We start from the raw sequence: 18933 nt of genomic DNA, 5'->3' as shown, positions 1-18933 counted from the left end.
GAATACACAATTTTTTAACATATTTGGACCGAGGACCGACCCGGATCAATCCGGTCCGATCCAGTTTTTGGACCGACAGACCCGGTCCGGTCCGGTTTTCAGGTCCAGTACTTTTTCTTGTGCAGCCCTAATCTGATTAGTGTCATCACCATTATATGCTAAGGTTAAGAACGAAAAGGCTATTAAATGAAGTATTTAATGAAGTTAGAATCTCATGTTTGTCATATATATTAATTCAATCAATCTTATTCCCTTAGTTATAATTGTTAGTTTAATTCTTAGTTATAAACAACCTCAATTTGTTATCGTCTTAGCATTGAATAATAATTATACATTGTTGCTTAAGTGCGTAAATTAATTATTTAACCAAGCCAGTCTCTGTGAGAACGAATCTAATTTATATCTTATACTACTTGTGAACTCGTATACTTGCGTGTATAATTAGCGCGTGTTTAGCGACTAACAAGGCCCGCCATAAAAAATGATGCACATTCGTGATTATTTATAACTTTCAAAAGTTAATCCATATTTGATGTAGATTAACAAATTTACAAGACTTGCCTAACATATATGCTAATTTGACAAAATTATATCTCATCCTTAATACAGATGCTATGAGGAATTGACATAATTGACGTAATACAATTCTTATCCTCTTGTTAAAAGTGACTTCAATAAAATTTTGACCTGATTCAGAGTTTTCAAAATCAATATGCTCGTGAACATATTTAAGGCCATTATTTATGGAGTTGAATTACGATTTTCATGCTTATCTGCAACCCACGAGTCCTTTCAAATATTATTTTTGCATCAGTAGCTCTCCATTATAAACTTTGTTAGTACTAAGTACTTGACAATCAGGATGACGAGTTTAAGAAATTATAACTTGGATAATATTTCTTACTCAAAACTTTTTCAAGTAATGAGTCATGTTATGAGATCAAGTGGCATGTTTGTTTACCAGGGAGAGCCTCGCTAAATATTGTTGTGTCTCAAAACAAAGACCTCCCAGATATCTGGGGGTGCATATTATGAACCTTTATTTGATGAATTCTTGAATGTCCCTATAAAAATATGAAAATCATGGATTGAACTTCGTCTATAATGCCTGCGAGAATCTTATATACACTCATGATATATGTCAGTATTGATTGTATTACCGTTTTAATTAACATCTTCATCGTGGCTCAAAGCAGGAGTATATCTTTTCTGTTTTTTTTTTCAAATCATGTCCTTTAAGGCCGTGAAAACCAATTTTCTCGACTCACCGATGATGGTGGGAATGCCCATGTACTTTTGATGATAACTAACCAGTCTTATTTTTAGTAAATCAACCAACTCATCCAACTTCGATGTACTAATACATTTGCTAAAAGAGTCCTTCGATTTTTCATAATTAAATTTTTCCTAGAAATTGCTTCATAAATGTTTGAGAATATATCAACTATCCTTGAGCATACATTTCAGTTCGATCTATCAAATAACAAAATATCATCCGTAAAGAAAAGATGAGAAATTTTAGGACCAGTACGGCTTACTCTCACACCATGACTATTACCATCAACAACTACTTTATTTAACAAACTTGAGAAACCATCTGCTATCATGATAAATAAATAAAGATAAATAAAATTTTCTTGACGGAGACCTCCATAGAGGACAAAATTTCACATATAGTCATTTATTATACATGATTACGAGATTATAGTCATGCAATTCATCACGATTTTTAACCCACTGATTAGCAAACCCCAATTTTCTCAACAATTTTTCAAGAAAAGACACTTCAATTATTAATGGGCCTTACTCATATCTAGTTTTAATGCAATAATTTCATTACGCCCATTACTTATTTCCTTAATGGTATGGAACAGTTCCAAAATATAAGATCGTTATATGTAATCAAACAACCTGGAAGAAAGGACTTTGGTCTTTAAAATAATTTTTGGAAGATTGGTCTTCATTTTTATTAGAATAGCTTTTGATGCAATCTTGTACAACACATTATAAAAAGATATTGTGCAAAAGTGTGACATTATTTTCAACAATTTGACCTTAGCAATTAAGTATGATTTACTGATTTAGGAGAATGTAACCTTTAAAGATATCATGTACACTGCTGAAGATATCATTTTGGGCCTTACATGATTAAATTATCGCATAAATCTCCTCTTTGATAATGGGTGGGTAACAAAATCGTCATTCTCTTGTGTTATCGAGATAGAAACCGAGTCTCCAACTTTGAGACAAGTTAAATCTGAAGGTTGACTGATGTTAATATATTTGCATTGAGACGCTGGACGATATTCTCAATATCTTCCTTCTTTATGCATTATGCTCCGCTACTGTCATACAAATCATTTATCATCTTTTTTTAGAAAGCCTTCTGACGAAAATATTTTATACTTTTGTCTCGATCTTTAATTTTAACATATGATCTAAACTCCAATATCCACTTATTTCTCATAAAGATCATTAAGCTTCCACAAAGATAACTTAAATTTCTGGGAAAGGAATATGATACAATTAAATTTTATCAAAAAGACCTTCTTTTTTCTTTTCAAATATTCGATATAAAAAAAAGACATTTATAAAGATAAAATTTGAATTGGGGCTCTATTCGAGTCGGGGGAAATGTGGCTCCTTGGGCTGCCAGTGTATGGAACAAGCTCCGAGTTCCAAGATTTTCTTTCCTACACTGGCTTATTATGCATGACAGGGTCTTAACCTTAACAGTGTTGCACCGATTTGGTATTGTAAATGACATGTCATGCTATTTTTGTATTAATGGTACAGAAAACTGCCAGCATCTTTTTCTTGAATGCCCTTTCACTCAGCGAATATTCAAGCTTATCACCTCAAAAAAGAATTCTCCTTCCCTTACTATTGGATGGATTGACAAAGAGAAATGGAAAATTTCAACTCGGAGGACATTATGGAAACTTTAAAGGCACTTTGTTTTCAGGTGGCTAGCTACTCAATCTGGCAAGAAAGAAATTCTAGATATCATAATGGGGAGCACCAAACACCTTTTGGCATAGCTGTTCACTGTCTTCAGATTATTAAAGGGAGATTCCATTCATCCCGGTGGTTCGATACAGCATGTTTCAAAGACCCATCTCTTACTATTTGGACAGGAACGGCCTAATTATTATTTTGACTTCGGATGCAAAAAGTTGTAATCTTGCTTAGTCTATTTCTTGATTTTATGCTTAGGTGAGGAGGCTTATCTCCTGCCTTTCTTAAGGTTTCTTAAACCTTATGTATTTTTTTCTCCTGTTTTTTATAAAAAAGCCTTTTAACAGAAAAAAAAGAAAAAGAAGCAAATAACGCCAAGCACAAAAAAGCCCAAGGCAAATGGATACATACAAATTTGAGGCCAGTAACTAATTCCTCAACCAAAATGGGCTTTTAAGAGATTTCTCATAAACAAGGGCAGGAGGACGCATTTGATCCAATTATTAGTTTTGCATAAAAAGGATCAAACACCACCACCAACAACTTGTCTGCCTGTCTTCTTCACTCACTCAGCCTCCTCTCCTTACTGAAGAACAAAGAAAAAAGGGGTGTTTTTAAGACAAGGGATGGAGGAGACAAAACCCAAAGAAATAAGTAGCACTAGAATGTTTGATGGATACAACAAGAGATATAAACATTATAGTCCTACTCTTGGTTGTTCCATGACCTTTTACATTTACTTCCCTCCTACTCCTAAATCATCTTCTGCTCTTTCCCATAAATTCCCTGTAAGTATTTGCGTCTCACCCCTTTTCTTGATTCTTTATATTTTTTCATATCAAGCCCATTTTGCCCTTTTTATTTCTTTTTTTGGGAATTAAAATTGACTTTTTTTTGGGGTTAGGTTATTTTTCTTGTGTAAATTTGGTTAAATATATGTGAAGATTTGTGGTTTTTATTATTTTCATGACAGTGAGTATATCGATCTGTGTTAATCTGGTGGACAAGTGCAACTTTTTATGATGGCTAATTTTGAAATGCTTCTTGAGAGCAAATGCAATGTTAATGGTGATTTGGCTTTAGCTATTGGTATATGTTGCCTTTCTTTTTTAATAGTGGTTTTTTGTTGGTAAAATTGAACTTTTGCTTTGATGCTAGGTCCTAAAACTGAACTGAACAAATTTAGATTTAATCAACTTTTCGAGCAACTTAAAGAGGTGAATTAGGAAATTAAAATGTATCTGTCTTATTTTAAAAGATGTTGAAAGTGGAATCAGTTAATTTTGCATGATTTATGTTGTTGGTCATCAGTTTCACGTGTTGCTTTGATGTTGGCCATATCTTGAGACTGGATAGGAAGAAGTTAAGTCCTCAAACAAGTGTACGCGTGTGTAGTGGCGACACCTGTGTGAATTGGCTAATAGTTTTTATAGGATTACGTTATATCAGATACTTGAGTCAAATCTGGTCCAGTGGTGTCATTACTATAACGATTGAAGCTTCAAGCAATCTACTGTATATAAACTGTCTTCTTAGTTCCTTTTCACATATGAAAGTAGATTATTTTTTTAAATTTCACTTGCCTGTAGACTTCAAATTCTCAGCAGATTCACATGCCGTTTGATCATTTTGAAAAAATGTATTGTCTACTACTATATGATGATTTATCCAAGCAACAATCCACTCTTATATTTTTCAAATGAACACGAGTATTAAGTAAGTTAGTATTATAAATCGTGGAACTTGAGTTGCTTCAGTTTTATTTGGCAAATATTTTGTCAGTTAAAGCTCACCCCAGAGGGAGTGATTTCAGCAACTTTCTTGGAGTTCTTATCCAGTAACATTCTGCTAGAACTAGTCTCTATATACCTCCTCTTTTTAGTTGTTTAATGACGTGGCGTGAACGTTGTAGCTATCATTTGTCCTACATATAAAGCCAACTTTGCATTTTTGCTATTTTTCATTCATGCTTGGCAATGTCATTGGATTCAATACTTGTAACTTTAGTTTTATAAATTAGTGTTAGCACCAAGTTTTAGCCATGATTAAATTTGCTAAGTTGTTCTTCACAATACGTACATTGTTAATTCAAGCGGTCAAACCTCACCTTGCTAACATTATTAGAATTTTAGAAGTTGGGCCATTTTCATTTGACGTTTAAACCAATTGGGTTACAAGGGATATGAGATTTTTTATATTTATATATTTTGTATTTTTGTAATCACCAGGTGCTTTACTGGCTCTCTGGTCTTTCATGTACTGATGAGAACTTCATAATCAAGTCTGGTGCTCAGCGCACTGCAGCTAGTGAGGGTATTGCTTTGGTTGCACCTGATACATCTCCAAGTGAGCCAAATATTCTTTGTACTAAATTAATTGGATAAAGATTTGCGTTTTAAATATATTGTGTAGATTGTGCATAATACGGAAGCCTTAATTTAGATATTGAATGTCACAATGAGTTTGTAGATTGTACCTGTTTGCCATAATATATACATTTATTAAAAAAAGAGTATAGTGCCTAAGACTGATAATTTTTATCAAACACCTTAAATTTCTTTGTCAATGATATATTTGATTGTCATAGCCTATTCAGACGAGTCCGAAAGTGTCCAACATGGATATCTGTCCAAATGTCGGGCTTGGAAATATTTATTAATAAACAGCTTAAAGTCACAGGTTGGTAGGAGGTAGTTGTGTCTGCTGCACTGACAATCTGTTCTTTTCTACTTATAGGAGGCTTAAACGTGGATGGAGAGGCAGACAGCTGGGATTTTGGTGTAGGTATGCAAGACAAGGCTTATAGAATTTCTCTTCTTGTCCAATTCAGTATTGATATTAGCTTATATCGTTATCCGATACACTTGCATCTAAAACCTGTGCATCTGGGTAATAAACATTTACAGGGTCCAAGTCTATAACCCACAAATTGTTTAGTCATTTTGTATCCTTTATACATATGATTGGAATCCTGGTTTAAAATTTCCTAGCACCAAAAGTTTGTTTTGGTTACTTCTTGGCATCTACAGCATTGACCAAAAAGGTGAGAACAACATAATCTCGTCCAGTGTCGGAGATCCCTTTTTAAGTGTAAATTAGTTTACCACGTAAATGAAAAAAAGAAAAGAAGTTGTTCTACAACCTTGATTAAGTTGAGACGTATACTTGTTTAAGCTGTCTACCACTTGCTAAAATATTGATTTTCCCAACTCTCTCTCTCTCTCCCTCTCTCTCCCTCTCTCCCTCTCTCCCTCTCTCCCCCTCTCCCGCTCACCCCCTCGTGAGCTCCCTCTTCCTCCTTTCTCTCTTGCGAGCGAGATCCCCCTTCTCCTCTCCCTTACCTCACTAAAGAGATTTCTTAATTGCTAGCAGTCGACCACTTGGAGAATTCAAGCCATCACTTAAACATTATGGAGTGATGGGGGAATTGAGATTTTTGTCAAATATTTTTTCTTAAATGTATTACATTTGACTGGTAATGTTGTGAAATGATGATCACATTATGTTGGGTTTTTCGTGGACCTTATTATTTTAGACACTGTTTGTAATATCATTGCATCAGTATTATATAAGTAGCAATAACACTGTCTTGATACCGGTAGTTGTGTCTTTTCCATTTCAGGAGTTAGTTACAGGAAGTTGAGTCTATAAATAGTTGATTGAGTCTTGTCTTTCAGTTTTTGCATTGTGAATATACGTACAGGGAACTTTGTTCCACCAACTTCTCTCTCGCTTCTCTCTAGGGTTCTCTCTCTAAAACTCTGTCTTCTTTACAAGTTTTTATCTGATTTCTCTCTTCTCTCTACATTTCTGAACTCTATCCCTCTGATTCTATCTATATTCTGCTGTTTCTATCTGATTCTTGTTGTATCTAGCTGTTATCCTCTTAAATAACAAGAGACACTGAAAACAGTAACAAAAGTAGTTCAGGAATCACTGACTCCTGACAGATACATTAGATTTACATGTTAAATGTGCTATACCAGTCAATTTATTATATTACTGCGTACTGTGTTGTCAATTTGCCTCATGCTATTTTTCTACTCTATGAAACTCAGTATACTTGGACTTTTTGCATATTACATTAATCATTACCTCTCAATGAAATTTATTGTAATTATATGCATGTGGTAAATTGAAACTGAAAAATATGATCAACAATAAGATCGGGAATATAGAGTGTGAAGGCAAATAATTTGAGCTTTGGAAGAAACATGAAATTCTTTCACATAGCTGAACAATTTATATGTTCACAATTTTTTTTGATGAGATGTTCGGCTATGTTGCTGTGAATTACATGCAGTTGGTAGAAATGTAACCAAGACATTTTTAACCAGGTGCTGGGTTTTATCTGAATGCCACACAAGAAAAGTGGAAGAACTGGAAAATGTATGACTACGTTACCAAGGAATTGCCGAGCCTTCTGACTGAAAACTTTGCGCAGCTTGATGCATCACGAGCATCTATATCTGGTCACTCTATGGGTGGGCATGGAGCTCTTACAGTGTACCTGAAAAACCTGGACAAGTACAAGGTAACTATATATAATACAAGTACCAGGTACTAAAGCATTATATTTGGAGTGTTTGAACACTTCAAGTATGGTCTAATATAATTTGTTATTTTTATACGCAACATAATAAATTTCTGTATTATGTTCCACTATTTGTTCATCTTTATTAGCCAACTTTTCTAACAACTACAAGGCTCTTTTTCTGCCAGGTTTTGAACTTATTTTACTGTTGTTTTGTTTCTATGAATTCAGTCAGTGTCAGCATTTGCACCTATAGTCAATCCTATCAGCTGCCCATGGGGCCAGAAAGCTTTTACAAACTATTTGGGTGAAAATAAAACTGATTGGGAGGTTCTCTCTCTCTCTCTCTCTCTCTCTCACACACACACACACACACACAGAGTGCTGCCAAGTTAGGTGCTTATGCAGTTATGCATAATGAACAATTTTCATTCAGGAGTATGACGCTACTTGCTTGATCTCAAAGTTCAACGATGTCTCTGCAACCATTCTAATTGATCAGGTTTGTCTCTAGCTTCTTTTCATATATGATTTAGAAGTTTAGTTGAATTTTGGAATGGTTCAAAATCACCCTGGCTTATGATGATGTTAATTCAGTGGAAATGTGAAATCATTGTTGACTCGTAGGTGATAGATAGAATTGTGAGATGTGTATGCAGTTATAAAATGTAAATTTTTAAGAATGGATATCTATAACCTGTATTTAGAACTGTCATGTTGCATTGTATGGATGCAATTTAGAAACAAACGGTCTATCATAGAATTTGATGAATAGCCAAAAGAATTATACAAAGCAAAGGTGCTTAAGCGGGATGGCCAAAAAGAATAATGGAAGGTTCTACTACATCTGAACGTCTCTCTTTTGGATATACTGATGAGGGATGACCTAATCCTAAAAAAATAGATGGATGCCACAATTAGAAGTCCTTTAAAGTGTCATTAACAGAAAGAATTCAAGTTTAGTTATATGTCGTTTCACCGAGTACAAGTTTGATTTGCATACTTTTTCATTACAGGGACAAGATGACAGTTTTCTGCCTAATCAGTTACTCCCACACAAGTTTGAGGAGGCATGCAGACTGGCTAATGTTCCTCTCCTATTGAGGATGCATGCCGGTTACGATCACTCTTACTTTTTCATTGCTAGTTTCATTGATGATCACATCCATCATCATGCTCAAGCTTTGAAGCTGTAACTTTGAGACTTGTACCTGCTGGATCTTTTGTCTGGTGAATTGTAGTAGAAACTATGTTTTGCTGGATAAACAAATTAAGTATGTGTGAACTATGTAATATGTGCCGTTTGAGCGATGATCACGATTATAAATAAAGGGGTTTGGTGCTGCCATTTTAATTTTTCCCGTAGTCTAGACTTGTTCCTTTTTTCCTAGCCCTCTAGCTCCCCCAGTGTAAAGAGCTGGGCGAGTTCTTTTAGGCTTTGTTTGGATAGGGGTTCAGGAGTGAGGGGTTAGGTTGGATTAGAATAGGATATATTGGGTTGGGTTGGGTTAGGCTTGTTTGAACCCCTATCTAATTTGGATATGAGGGTTGATGAAGAAGGGGTTCAACTCTTGTCTCATTTGGATTTGGATTTGGATGGAGACTTATGAGTTGAGGTTGGATAATATGTTTTTTTTAATATAAATCAAAACAAAATTAGACTTACATCCAAAGTTTTAAAATTCGAAAAATATTAAGATTTTTATTTAATATTTGAGAAACTTTTTTCGGGAATTTTTTCTCGAGAAACTTTTTTCAGAAATTTTTTCTTGAGAATTTTTTTTCGAGAACTTTTTTTCGAGGAATTTTTTTCCCGAGAACTTTTTCTCGCAAATTTTTTTCCCGAAAACTCTTTTTTCGGAAAAAAAATTTTCGAGATTTTTTTTTTGAAAACTTTCTGTTAGGTCGCACACTGTAGAAGGGGGTTGAATACAATGTTTACTACAATCAAATCGAATATAAGAACTCAAGTAACGAAAAACAGATTTTATTCAACTCAATAAACTCTGTTACAAAGAACTGTTCTCTCTCAGTGATGAACAAATTATCACGAGAGTTGCTAGGGTTACAATGAATAATAATCTCGATTAAGATAACACATATAGTGTAAACCCTATGTCTGTGTTTATATACTACACAGTTACAAGATAATTTTGTAATTGATATCGAATATAATTCTGCTTCCTAATATATATCAACTAGTTATCTATTCTTCCAAGTATTCTATTCTTCATAGAATTCTTCTCCATGCATATCTCTTCTTATGTTTGTTTTGATCTTCTTTCCTTTAAATCAGCCGCCTTCCTTATCTGAAAGTCTACTTATCTCCTGATAAATATCTCCTGATAACTTAAGTTCTGATAACTTAAGTTCTGATATCTTAAGTCCTGACTTCAGTATAAGTACTGATTTGCAGTTAAGTCCTGATTTGTCCTGTTAAGTAAGATCTGAAAACTAAACGCAAATTATATTAGACACGACATCACAAATATATCTAACAATCTCTCACAACTTGTAAATTAGCATAATATACAAGTTCAACAGATATTTGATGATGTCAAAAACATTAAGTACAAATGCATGAGAATTTGACTAGATAACTACAACTTACAGTCCTTGTAGCTTTTACCATCCTTAAAGTTTGATATCAGCTTCAGTCTTTAGATCCTTCAGAATTTAAGCAGTTGTAGATCTTTGACTTGGCTTCAGTTTCTGATCTCTTTGATGTCAGGAGTTGTTCAGAGATAATTCTTCAATAGACTTCTCTCAGCATATTCAAGTTCATTGACCATCCTCCTTTTAGCATTTTTCAGTTCAACTGTATCTTCACCAGTTTGAAAGATAGCAGCCCTGAGATCATTTATTTTAACTTTTCTTATATCCTGATCCAGTCTGATGATATAGGCTTTATCAGACTCTAGATTGAATTCAAGTCCCTTTATACCAGAAAATGTAGTGATGATTTTTACAGTATTAGGCTTCATTTCAACAATATTTCCACTGTGAGATATGCACTTATGACAGTATGGGCTGTCAGACTTTACAGAGTAAAGCTTCTTCTGTCTTTGAATATTTGATTTTAAATAACCTGCAACACCATCTGTTGATCTGTTTTTCACTTGAAGTAGAAATAAAACATGTTCCAGTTCTTCAAAATACTTCAATAGAATGCATTCTCCTTGATCTGGAATACCCTCCCATCTGTCATAAAGTATAACATGATATCTTCTTTCAAAACAGAGTGGTAAACCATTTGTACAGATTCAAGTTGATTCAATCTCTCAGGAGTTGCTCCTACTCCTGGTTCACTTAAGGAAGTTGGATCATTGATAGTATTGTTTATTCTCTTCTCTTTAGAACTATCCATTCCTGATTTGTCTCTTACTTCCTTTCCTGTAACAACTTTTACTTCAAAACCACTTGATGTAGTCTTTAAAGGTTGAGTCTGTTGAGTTTATAGAAAACTGTCATAAAATGTGAGAGAGAATAAGAAAAGAGAGAGAGAGAGAGAGTAGAATAAAAATGAAGATAAAAGATTTGAAAATCTTTTATCTCTTTTACTTAGACACCCCACGTGACAGCAGTTAATGAGAAGTGGAACAGACCTTTACACCTGTCAGCCATGCAGCAGTCAAGGCAAAAGTTAATAGACACGGTAAATAAGTAATAATTACATTGCACGTTCAGTTTTTAAAAAAAAACTGTTCCCACTAAACAAATGATTATTACTGCTTTATCTCACATAAACCAATATTCTGTAAAAATATGACTGTTCAAGTAATGATCAAAAATAAATCAAGTAAATAAATACTGTCACGTCAGCATCAGAACTTGATTATTATCAGAATTTAAAAGTCATCAGAATATGACTCCTTAACTCGAAAAGTGAATGTTTATTTCTGTAATTCTTCACACAAATACTGATATGAGTATATCAGAACTTCCATCAGAACTTGTCCTCAGAATTTATGCAACTCACTTAAACTGTTCATCTAAAATAATATTTATCACCACAGTACTTTTTATCATTCATATGTAGTGTATGTGTGTGTAATAAGTTAAATATCAGACAAAGAGTAAAGTCTGATTCACTTCAGTACATCTTAAAAATAAGGCATAACTAAGAATTTTGCTCAAAATTTGTCATTAGTCTGAACCCTAATATAGAATGAGTTCATGCATGAGTCCACCTCAACTATTTTGTGCTCATTTTATACATCTTTTGAAATTCCTTTTTACAGTGGCTTCTCAGTGTAAGTGAGTCACGACTGCTTATCAGAATTTATGCTGTTATCAGTGTATTTCTCCAGTAATCAGAGAATGTGAAAAGTCACCAAGAAAATTTTATTTTGCTTTTCTAATGCATATTACTTAATATCAGCAATGTACTTGGGTCTTCCCTTCCACATTTTTACTCTAGATCTCAAAGGAGTACCTGATATTTATGTATTTTCTTTTCTTTTTCTTTTAATAAGTGAGGCTTATCAGCACTTAGTACATCCATCAGATTTACTAACATCAGAACTTAACAGATAAGAAGCACTATTCTAGTTTTTGACCTAGTAATAAGATACACAAAGTAAACTGTAACCAAGCTCAATATCAGAATTTGCTTGTGTTAAAAATTTCCACATAAACAATTACTTCAAACATGGGATTATTAGTATATTAAAGACTACTAGGTCAGCATCTAGCACAGTTATCCTCATTGGATTGAATAGTCTCAGAAACATTCATATCACTGTCATAGTTTAGAAATTCACATCAGACAACAATCATCACTTAGGTAAATTTCAATTTAAGCACAAAATACACAAAGATGGTAATATCTGTAAATACTGATCATAAAGTCTGATGTATCAGAACATAAACTAAGCAGATTTAGAGAAAGAACCTGAAACCATTCCAAGTTTATTTACCAATCTTGTAAAAGTAGCTTCACATAGTGGTTTTGTGAAGATATCTTCTAGTTGTTGATCTGTCGGAACAAAATGCAATTCCACTGTACCTTCGTCCACATGTTCCCTTATGAAGTGGTACCTTATGCTGATGTGCTTTGTCATTGAGTGTTGAACTAGATTACCTGTCATAGCAATAACACTTTGATTATCACAGTAAATAGGAATTTTAGAATATGTTAACCCATAATCCAGTAACTGATTCTTCATCCAAAGAATCTGTGAACAACAGCTTCCTGCAGCAATGTATTCTGCTTTTGTAGTTGATGTGAAAATTGACTTTTGTTTGTTGCTAAACCAAGAAACCAATCTGTCTCCAAGAAATTGGCAGCTTCCACTTGTGCTTTTCCAGTCAATTTTGCATCCTGCAAAATCTTCATCTGAGTAACCTATTAGCTTAAAGTCTGATTCTCTAGGATACCACAATCCCAGATCAGCTGTACCCTTAAGGTACTTGAAAATTCTTTTCACAGCTGTTAAGTGAGGTTCTCTTGGATCTGCTTGAAATCTTGCACAAAGACAAGTAGCATACATGATATCATGTCTACTTGCAGTTAGATAGAGTAGTGAGCCAATCATACCCTTGTAATCAGTAATATCTACTGATGTACCAGTATCCTTATCCAATTTTGTTGCAGTGGCCATATGAGTGGATGCAATTGAACAGTCTGGCATTCCAAATTTCTTCAACAAATTTATGGTGTACTTAGATTGACAAATAAAAGTTCCTTCTTCATTCTCCTTGACTTGAAGGCCCAGAAAATAGCTAAGTTCTCCCATCATACTCATTTGATATCTTGACTGCATTAGCTTGACAAACCTTTTACAAAGTCTGTCATTTGTAGAACCAAAAATGATATCATCAACATATATCTATACCAAAAGTAAGTTCTTTCCATGGTTGAGATAGAATAAGGTTTTGTCAATAGTCCCTCTGTTAAATCCACTTTCCAGAAGAAACTAAGCTAATGTCTCATACCATGCTCTTGGAGCTTGCTTAAGGCCATAAAGTGCTTTATCAAGTCTGTAGACATGATGAGGAAATTTTGAATCTACAAAACCTGGAGGTTGTTCAACATATATTTCTTCTTCCTATTCTCCATTAAGAAAAACACTTTTTACATCCATTTGAAAGACTGTAAACTTTTTGTGAGCAGCATAAGCCAAAAATATACTTATGGCTTCCAATCTAGCAACTGGTACAAATGTTTCATCATAATCAATTTCCTCCTGTTGAGAATATCCTTTTGCAACCAGTCTTGCTTTATTTCTTGTAATTATGCCATCACTATCAGTTTTGTTTCTGAACACCCACTTTGTACCAACAACAGATCCGTTCTTTGGTCTTGGCACCAGGGTCCAGACTTTATTTCTTTCAAATTCATTTAACTCTTCCTGCATTGCTTGCACCCAATCAGCATCTTGAAGAGCTTCTTCCATTTTCTTTGGTTTAGTCTGAGAAAGAAAAGAGTGATAGAGACATTCATTTGATGTTGTTGTTCTAGTTCTTATACCTGTTTCAGGATCTCCAATAATCAAGTCAGGTATATGTGTTTTAGTCCACTTCCTTGCAGAAGGAAGGTTATCTCTAGAACTGGATGCTCCCTCATGATCCATGCTATCTCCATCAACATTTTCTGATATTCTCCCTGAAATTATGCTCTCTGAGTTGGATCCTTCAGAATTTGAGTTTCCAGAATTATCAGAATTTGTCCCATCAGAACTTGATGAATCAGAATTTGAGTGTCCAGAATATCAGAACTTGCCCCATCAGAACTTATTGAATCAGAACTTGAGGAGTCTGTTCTTGGTTCTGATGCTTCTTGAGATGTGGTTGGATCTTCAATATGCTCCCCTTGCACAGGTATATTTTCCTTTGGCGTAGTCACCACAGTTTCAATAATATCAGAGTTTAACCCATCAGAGTTTGCAGTATCAGGATTTAGACTGTCAGGATTTACAGTATCAGAATTTAAAACTTCATTCTCAAATCTCAGTTGGTCATGATCATTGAAATCTTCAAGTCCTGTAATCTTCTTATCATCAAAAGAGACATTGATAGATTCCATGACAACCCTTGTTCTTAAATTGGAGACTCTGAAGGCTTTTGTGGAAAGTGGATATCCAACAAGAATTCCTTCATCAGCTTTTAGATCAAATTTAGATAGTTGTTTAGGATGAGTCTTAAGAACAAAATACTTGCATCCAAATACATGAAAATACTTCAGATTTGGCTTCTTTTTCTTCACCATCTCATATGGTGTCTTTCCATGCTTGTTGATAAGTGTTGCATTCTGAGTAAAACAAGCAGTTTGCACAGCTTCAGCCTAAAAATAGGTTGGTAACTTTGCTTGATCAAGCATAGTTCGTGCAGCTTCAATAAGAGTTCTATTCTTTCTTTCAACAACTCCGTTTTGCTGTGGAGTTCCGAGAGCAGAAAATTCCTGCTTAATTCCTTGGTCTTTGCAGAACTCTTCCATGATCAAATTTTTGAACTCAGTGCCATTATCACTTCTTATGATTTTCACAGAGTCTTTAACCAATTTATCCAGTTGTTTGACATGATCAATCAATATAGACGCAGTTTCACTTGTTGTGTGCAAGAAATACACCCATGTGTATCTAGTGAACTCATCCACTATGATCATAACATATTTCTTCTTTGCAATAGACATGACATTGACTGGACCAAATAAATCAACATATAGTAGGTGATAAGGCTCAAGAATTGAAGATTCAGTCTTGCTCTTGAATGAAGATTTTCTTTGTTTTGCCTTTTGACATGAGTCACAAAGGCCATCAGGAGCAAATACTGATTTTGACAGTCCTCTCACAAGATCTTTCTTGACTAGTTCATTTATATTGCTGAAATTTTAAATGAGAGAGTTTCTTGTGCCAATCCTAACTTTCTTCAATTGATGCTCTACTTAACAGACAGATTCCAGAACTATCAGAACTTGTTGAAACTTGGCTTCATAAATGTTACCATGCCTGTATCCTTTCAGAACAACTTTGCCTGTAGATTTGCTTACAACTTCACAGTGTTCTTCAAAGAAATCCACATGATAACCTTTGTCACAGATTTGACTAACACTCAGCAGATTGTGTTTAAGTCATGAGACGAGAGCTACTTTTTAAATGATGACATTCACAAGATTGATATTTCCATATCCTAGAGTTTTTCCCATATTGCCATGTTTTTCCTGTTGCCCTGCAATCACAAAGACCACTAATGATTAGTTTTAAGGACCCAGACTTGCTTGGATCCTTTGGCCTTATTAAGTTTGTTAACATGTGCAGCGGATTTAACATAAAAGTTTATGTTAAAAATTTTCTTATCAGAATTTACAATATCAGACTTTGCATCAGAACTTACACTAGAAGGAATAATGCTAACTTTCTTTAAAGAAGGTTTTATTTGATAATAATCATAGCACAAACTATGATATTTCTTACAAGTATAAATGAAATGCCATAAACTACCACAATGAAAACAAGGATTTTGTGGCTTATATCTAATAGACTGACTCTTAACTCCTGATTTTGAAGGTACGGAGTTTATGTTCTTATTCTTCCTGCAAAAAGAAGCCAGATGGTTAGAATTTCCTCAGTTATAATATATCTTTCTAGGAGCATTAGGAACAGGCTTATAATCATTGCTTTTATTCACACTTTCCTTTCCATTCCTATTTTTCGTAGGTGGCTTTACCTTGTTTACATTCTTAACATCTTTCAGCTTATGCTTAAGCTGCTTCTTTGTCATTAAGCCTATGTTAACTTCAGTTGGCTTATCCTATTTTGGTTTGTCAGAAGGTAATTTATCTTTAACTTCTGATTTATCAATATCAGACTTTACATCTACAAACTTAACAGGATTTACCTTAGACTTTTGTTTAACAACTATAGTCTCAATTTCTACGGTTCCTTTATTATTCTTATCATCTCCATAACCTAAGCCCTCTTTCCAGTTTCCACTACTTAACAAATTCTGAATTGTTCTGCCAGAGTTAGTCCAAGTCCTGATAATCTCTCTTTCCTTTTTTAACTCAGTTTTTAGAGATTCATTCATTTTAAGCACTCCATCTCTAACATAGAAAGCATCATCTCTATCTTTCTGAGTTTGATGGAACATAACTAACTCTTTTTCTAAATAATCATTCCTCTTTTTATAAGTAAGATTTTCAGAAGTTAATCTTTCACATGTTAAAGTTTGATCTCTATAACTAATGAACATGGTTTTAAGATATCTTCTCAACTCAGTAATATCATCAGTATGAAAATCATAAGTTGTTTGAGATATCTTAACTCAGCAGTTTCAGAACTGCTATCAGCATTTGCCATCAAAGCATAGTTTACCTCACTTTCAGATGCTGAAGTATCTGTCCAGCTTTTCTTTTTTGTGACAAGAGCCTTGCCTTTGTCACTTTTTCCTTTCTTACAATCAGGAGATATGTGGCCTTTCTCACCACAGTTGTAGCATTTAACATTTGAGTAATCTCCTCTGTCAGACTTTCCTCCTTTGTCTTCAGATTTTCTGAAACCTTTCTTATCACCTTTCCTGGAAAACTTCTTTCCCCTTCTGAATTTCCTGTATGCAATCTTTGTGATTCCTTTCACCATAAGAGCACACAGCTTCATCATCTCTTCATCAGGGTCCATCTCAGATAGACTTTCAGTTTCTGAATCCTCATCACTATCTGGATTTGATGACTCAGTATCAGACTTTGTGATGAGAGCCTTTCCTTTGCCTTTCTTTGAGATAGCCACTTTAGGGGATTCCTCCTCACCCTTAAGAGCAACTGTCCTTGACTTTCTCCCATGCCTCTTGCTTCTTTGATCCATCTCAAGTTCATGAGTCTTGAGCATACCATAAATTTCATCAAGAGTAGTTTCATCAAGAGCATAGTTATCTCTTATAGTTGTGGCCTTCAAATCCCAACTTTCAGGAATAGCTAAAAGGAATTTGAGATTAGTATCTTCAAGATCATATTCCTTATCCACTAGTGACAGATCATTAAAGAGTTTGACAAATCTATCATATAAACCAGTTAATGACTCATCAAGTTTTGAGTCAAAGTGCTCATACTCTTGAGTGAGTATAGTCATCGTGTTCTTCTTAATTGAATCAGTTCCCTGGCATCTTGTCTCCAAGGCATCCCATATCTCCTTTGCAGTCTTGCAGTTAATTACCCTGTTTGACATGACATTATCAATGGTACTATGCAGTAAATGTCTTACCTTTGCATCCTTTACAATAGATGAGATATCTTCAGCTGTATATTCACTTTTCTCCTTTGGTACAGTCTGTGCTGAATGATCTGCAACTACAACAGAGAGCTTGGTTGGCTTATGTGGTCCTTCATTAATTCTGTCAAGGTATTCTGGATCTGTAGCTTCCAGAAACATAGACATCCTCACCTTCCATATGGGATACTCAAAAGGTTTCAGTATGGGAACCCTAATAGTCTCATATCGACTATGGATTTGAGTCTTTGGAGTTTCTTCAGTTTTGGTGGGCTTGGTTGGAGTTTGTGCTTTTTCAGACATGATTGTTTTTGGATCTTTACTGTATGTATGTTAACATATTGCTCTGATACCACTTGTTAGGTGACATACACTGTAGAAGGGGGTTGAATACAGTGTTTACTACAATCAAATCGAATATAAGAACTCAAGTAACAGAACACAGATTTTATTCAACTCAATAAACTCTGTTACAAAGAACTGTTCTCTCTCAGTGATGAACAAATTATCACGAGAGCTGCTAGGGTTACAATGAATAATAATCTCGATTAAGATAACACATATAGTGTAAATCATATGTCTGTGTTTATATACTACACAGTTACAAGATAATCTTCTAATTGATATCGAATATAATTCTGCTTCCAAATATATATCAACTAGTTATCTTTTCTTCCAAGTATTCTATTATTTATAGAATTCTTCTCCATGCATATCTCTTCTTATGTTTGTCTTGATCTTCTTTCCTTTAAATCAGCCGCCTTCCTTATCTGAAAGTCTCCTTAAGTCCTGATATTATCTCCTGATAAATATCTCCTGATAACTTAAGTCCTCGTAATTTAAGTTCTGAATTCAGTATAAGTACTGATTTCCAGTTAAGTCCTGATTTGTCCTGTTAAGTAAGATCTGGAAACTAAACACAAATTATATTAGACATGACATCACAAATATATCTAACACTTTTCGAGAACTTTTTTACCGAAATTGTAATTTTTTTCTCGAGAAACTTTTCTCGGGAATTTTTTCTTGAGCCATTTTTCCCGAGAACTTTTTCTTAGGAAAATTTTCCTCCATAAACAAATCTCGGGATTTTTTTCTCGTGGATTTTTTTCCAAAAACGTTTTCTTAGAAATTTTTTCCCGTGAAACTTTTCTCTAGAATTTTTTCCCGAGAAATATTTTCCAGAAAAAAATTTCGTGAAAACTTTTTTCTGGATGAAAATGTTTATAGGATATTTTT

General features: G+C 34.3%; 1 protein-coding gene across 1 annotated transcript; it reads left to right on the top strand.

Moving 5' to 3' along the window:
* The first annotated feature begins 3426 nt into the window (after positions 1–3426).
* Positions 3427–8850, top strand: LOC141712515 (S-formylglutathione hydrolase-like). The gene is made up of 7 exons (XM_074515485.1): positions 3427–3746; positions 5187–5304; positions 5695–5742; positions 7296–7492; positions 7724–7822; positions 7929–7994; positions 8509–8850. The coding sequence occupies exons 1-7, from the start codon at positions 3585–3587 to the stop codon at positions 8686–8688; spliced, it is 870 nt and encodes a 289-aa protein (XP_074371586.1). The 5' UTR covers positions 3427–3584; the 3' UTR covers positions 8689–8850.
* The last annotated feature ends 10083 nt before the right edge of the window (positions 8851–18933 follow it).

This window comes from Apium graveolens, chromosome 3 (assembly GCF_009905375.1).
Source record: "Apium graveolens cultivar Ventura chromosome 3, ASM990537v1, whole genome shotgun sequence".
NCBI classification, from domain to species: domain Eukaryota; kingdom Viridiplantae; phylum Streptophyta; class Magnoliopsida; order Apiales; family Apiaceae; genus Apium; species Apium graveolens.
This window is presented reverse-complemented; position numbering and strand designations above follow the sequence as displayed.

Excerpts from the sequence above, each read along its gene's own strand:
- LOC141712515 (XM_074515485.1), top strand. The coding sequence starts at position 3,585 with ATGGAGGAGACAAAACCCAAAGAAATAAGTAGCACTAGAATGTTTGAT. Across the intron at positions 3,747-5,186 it reads CTCTTTCCCATAAATTCCCT|GTGCTTTACTGGCTCTCTGG; the intron begins GTAAGTATTTGC and ends TGTAATCACCAG. Across the intron at positions 7,823-7,928 it reads AAAATAAAACTGATTGGGAG|GAGTATGACGCTACTTGCTT; the intron begins GTTCTCTCTCTC and ends ATTTTCATTCAG.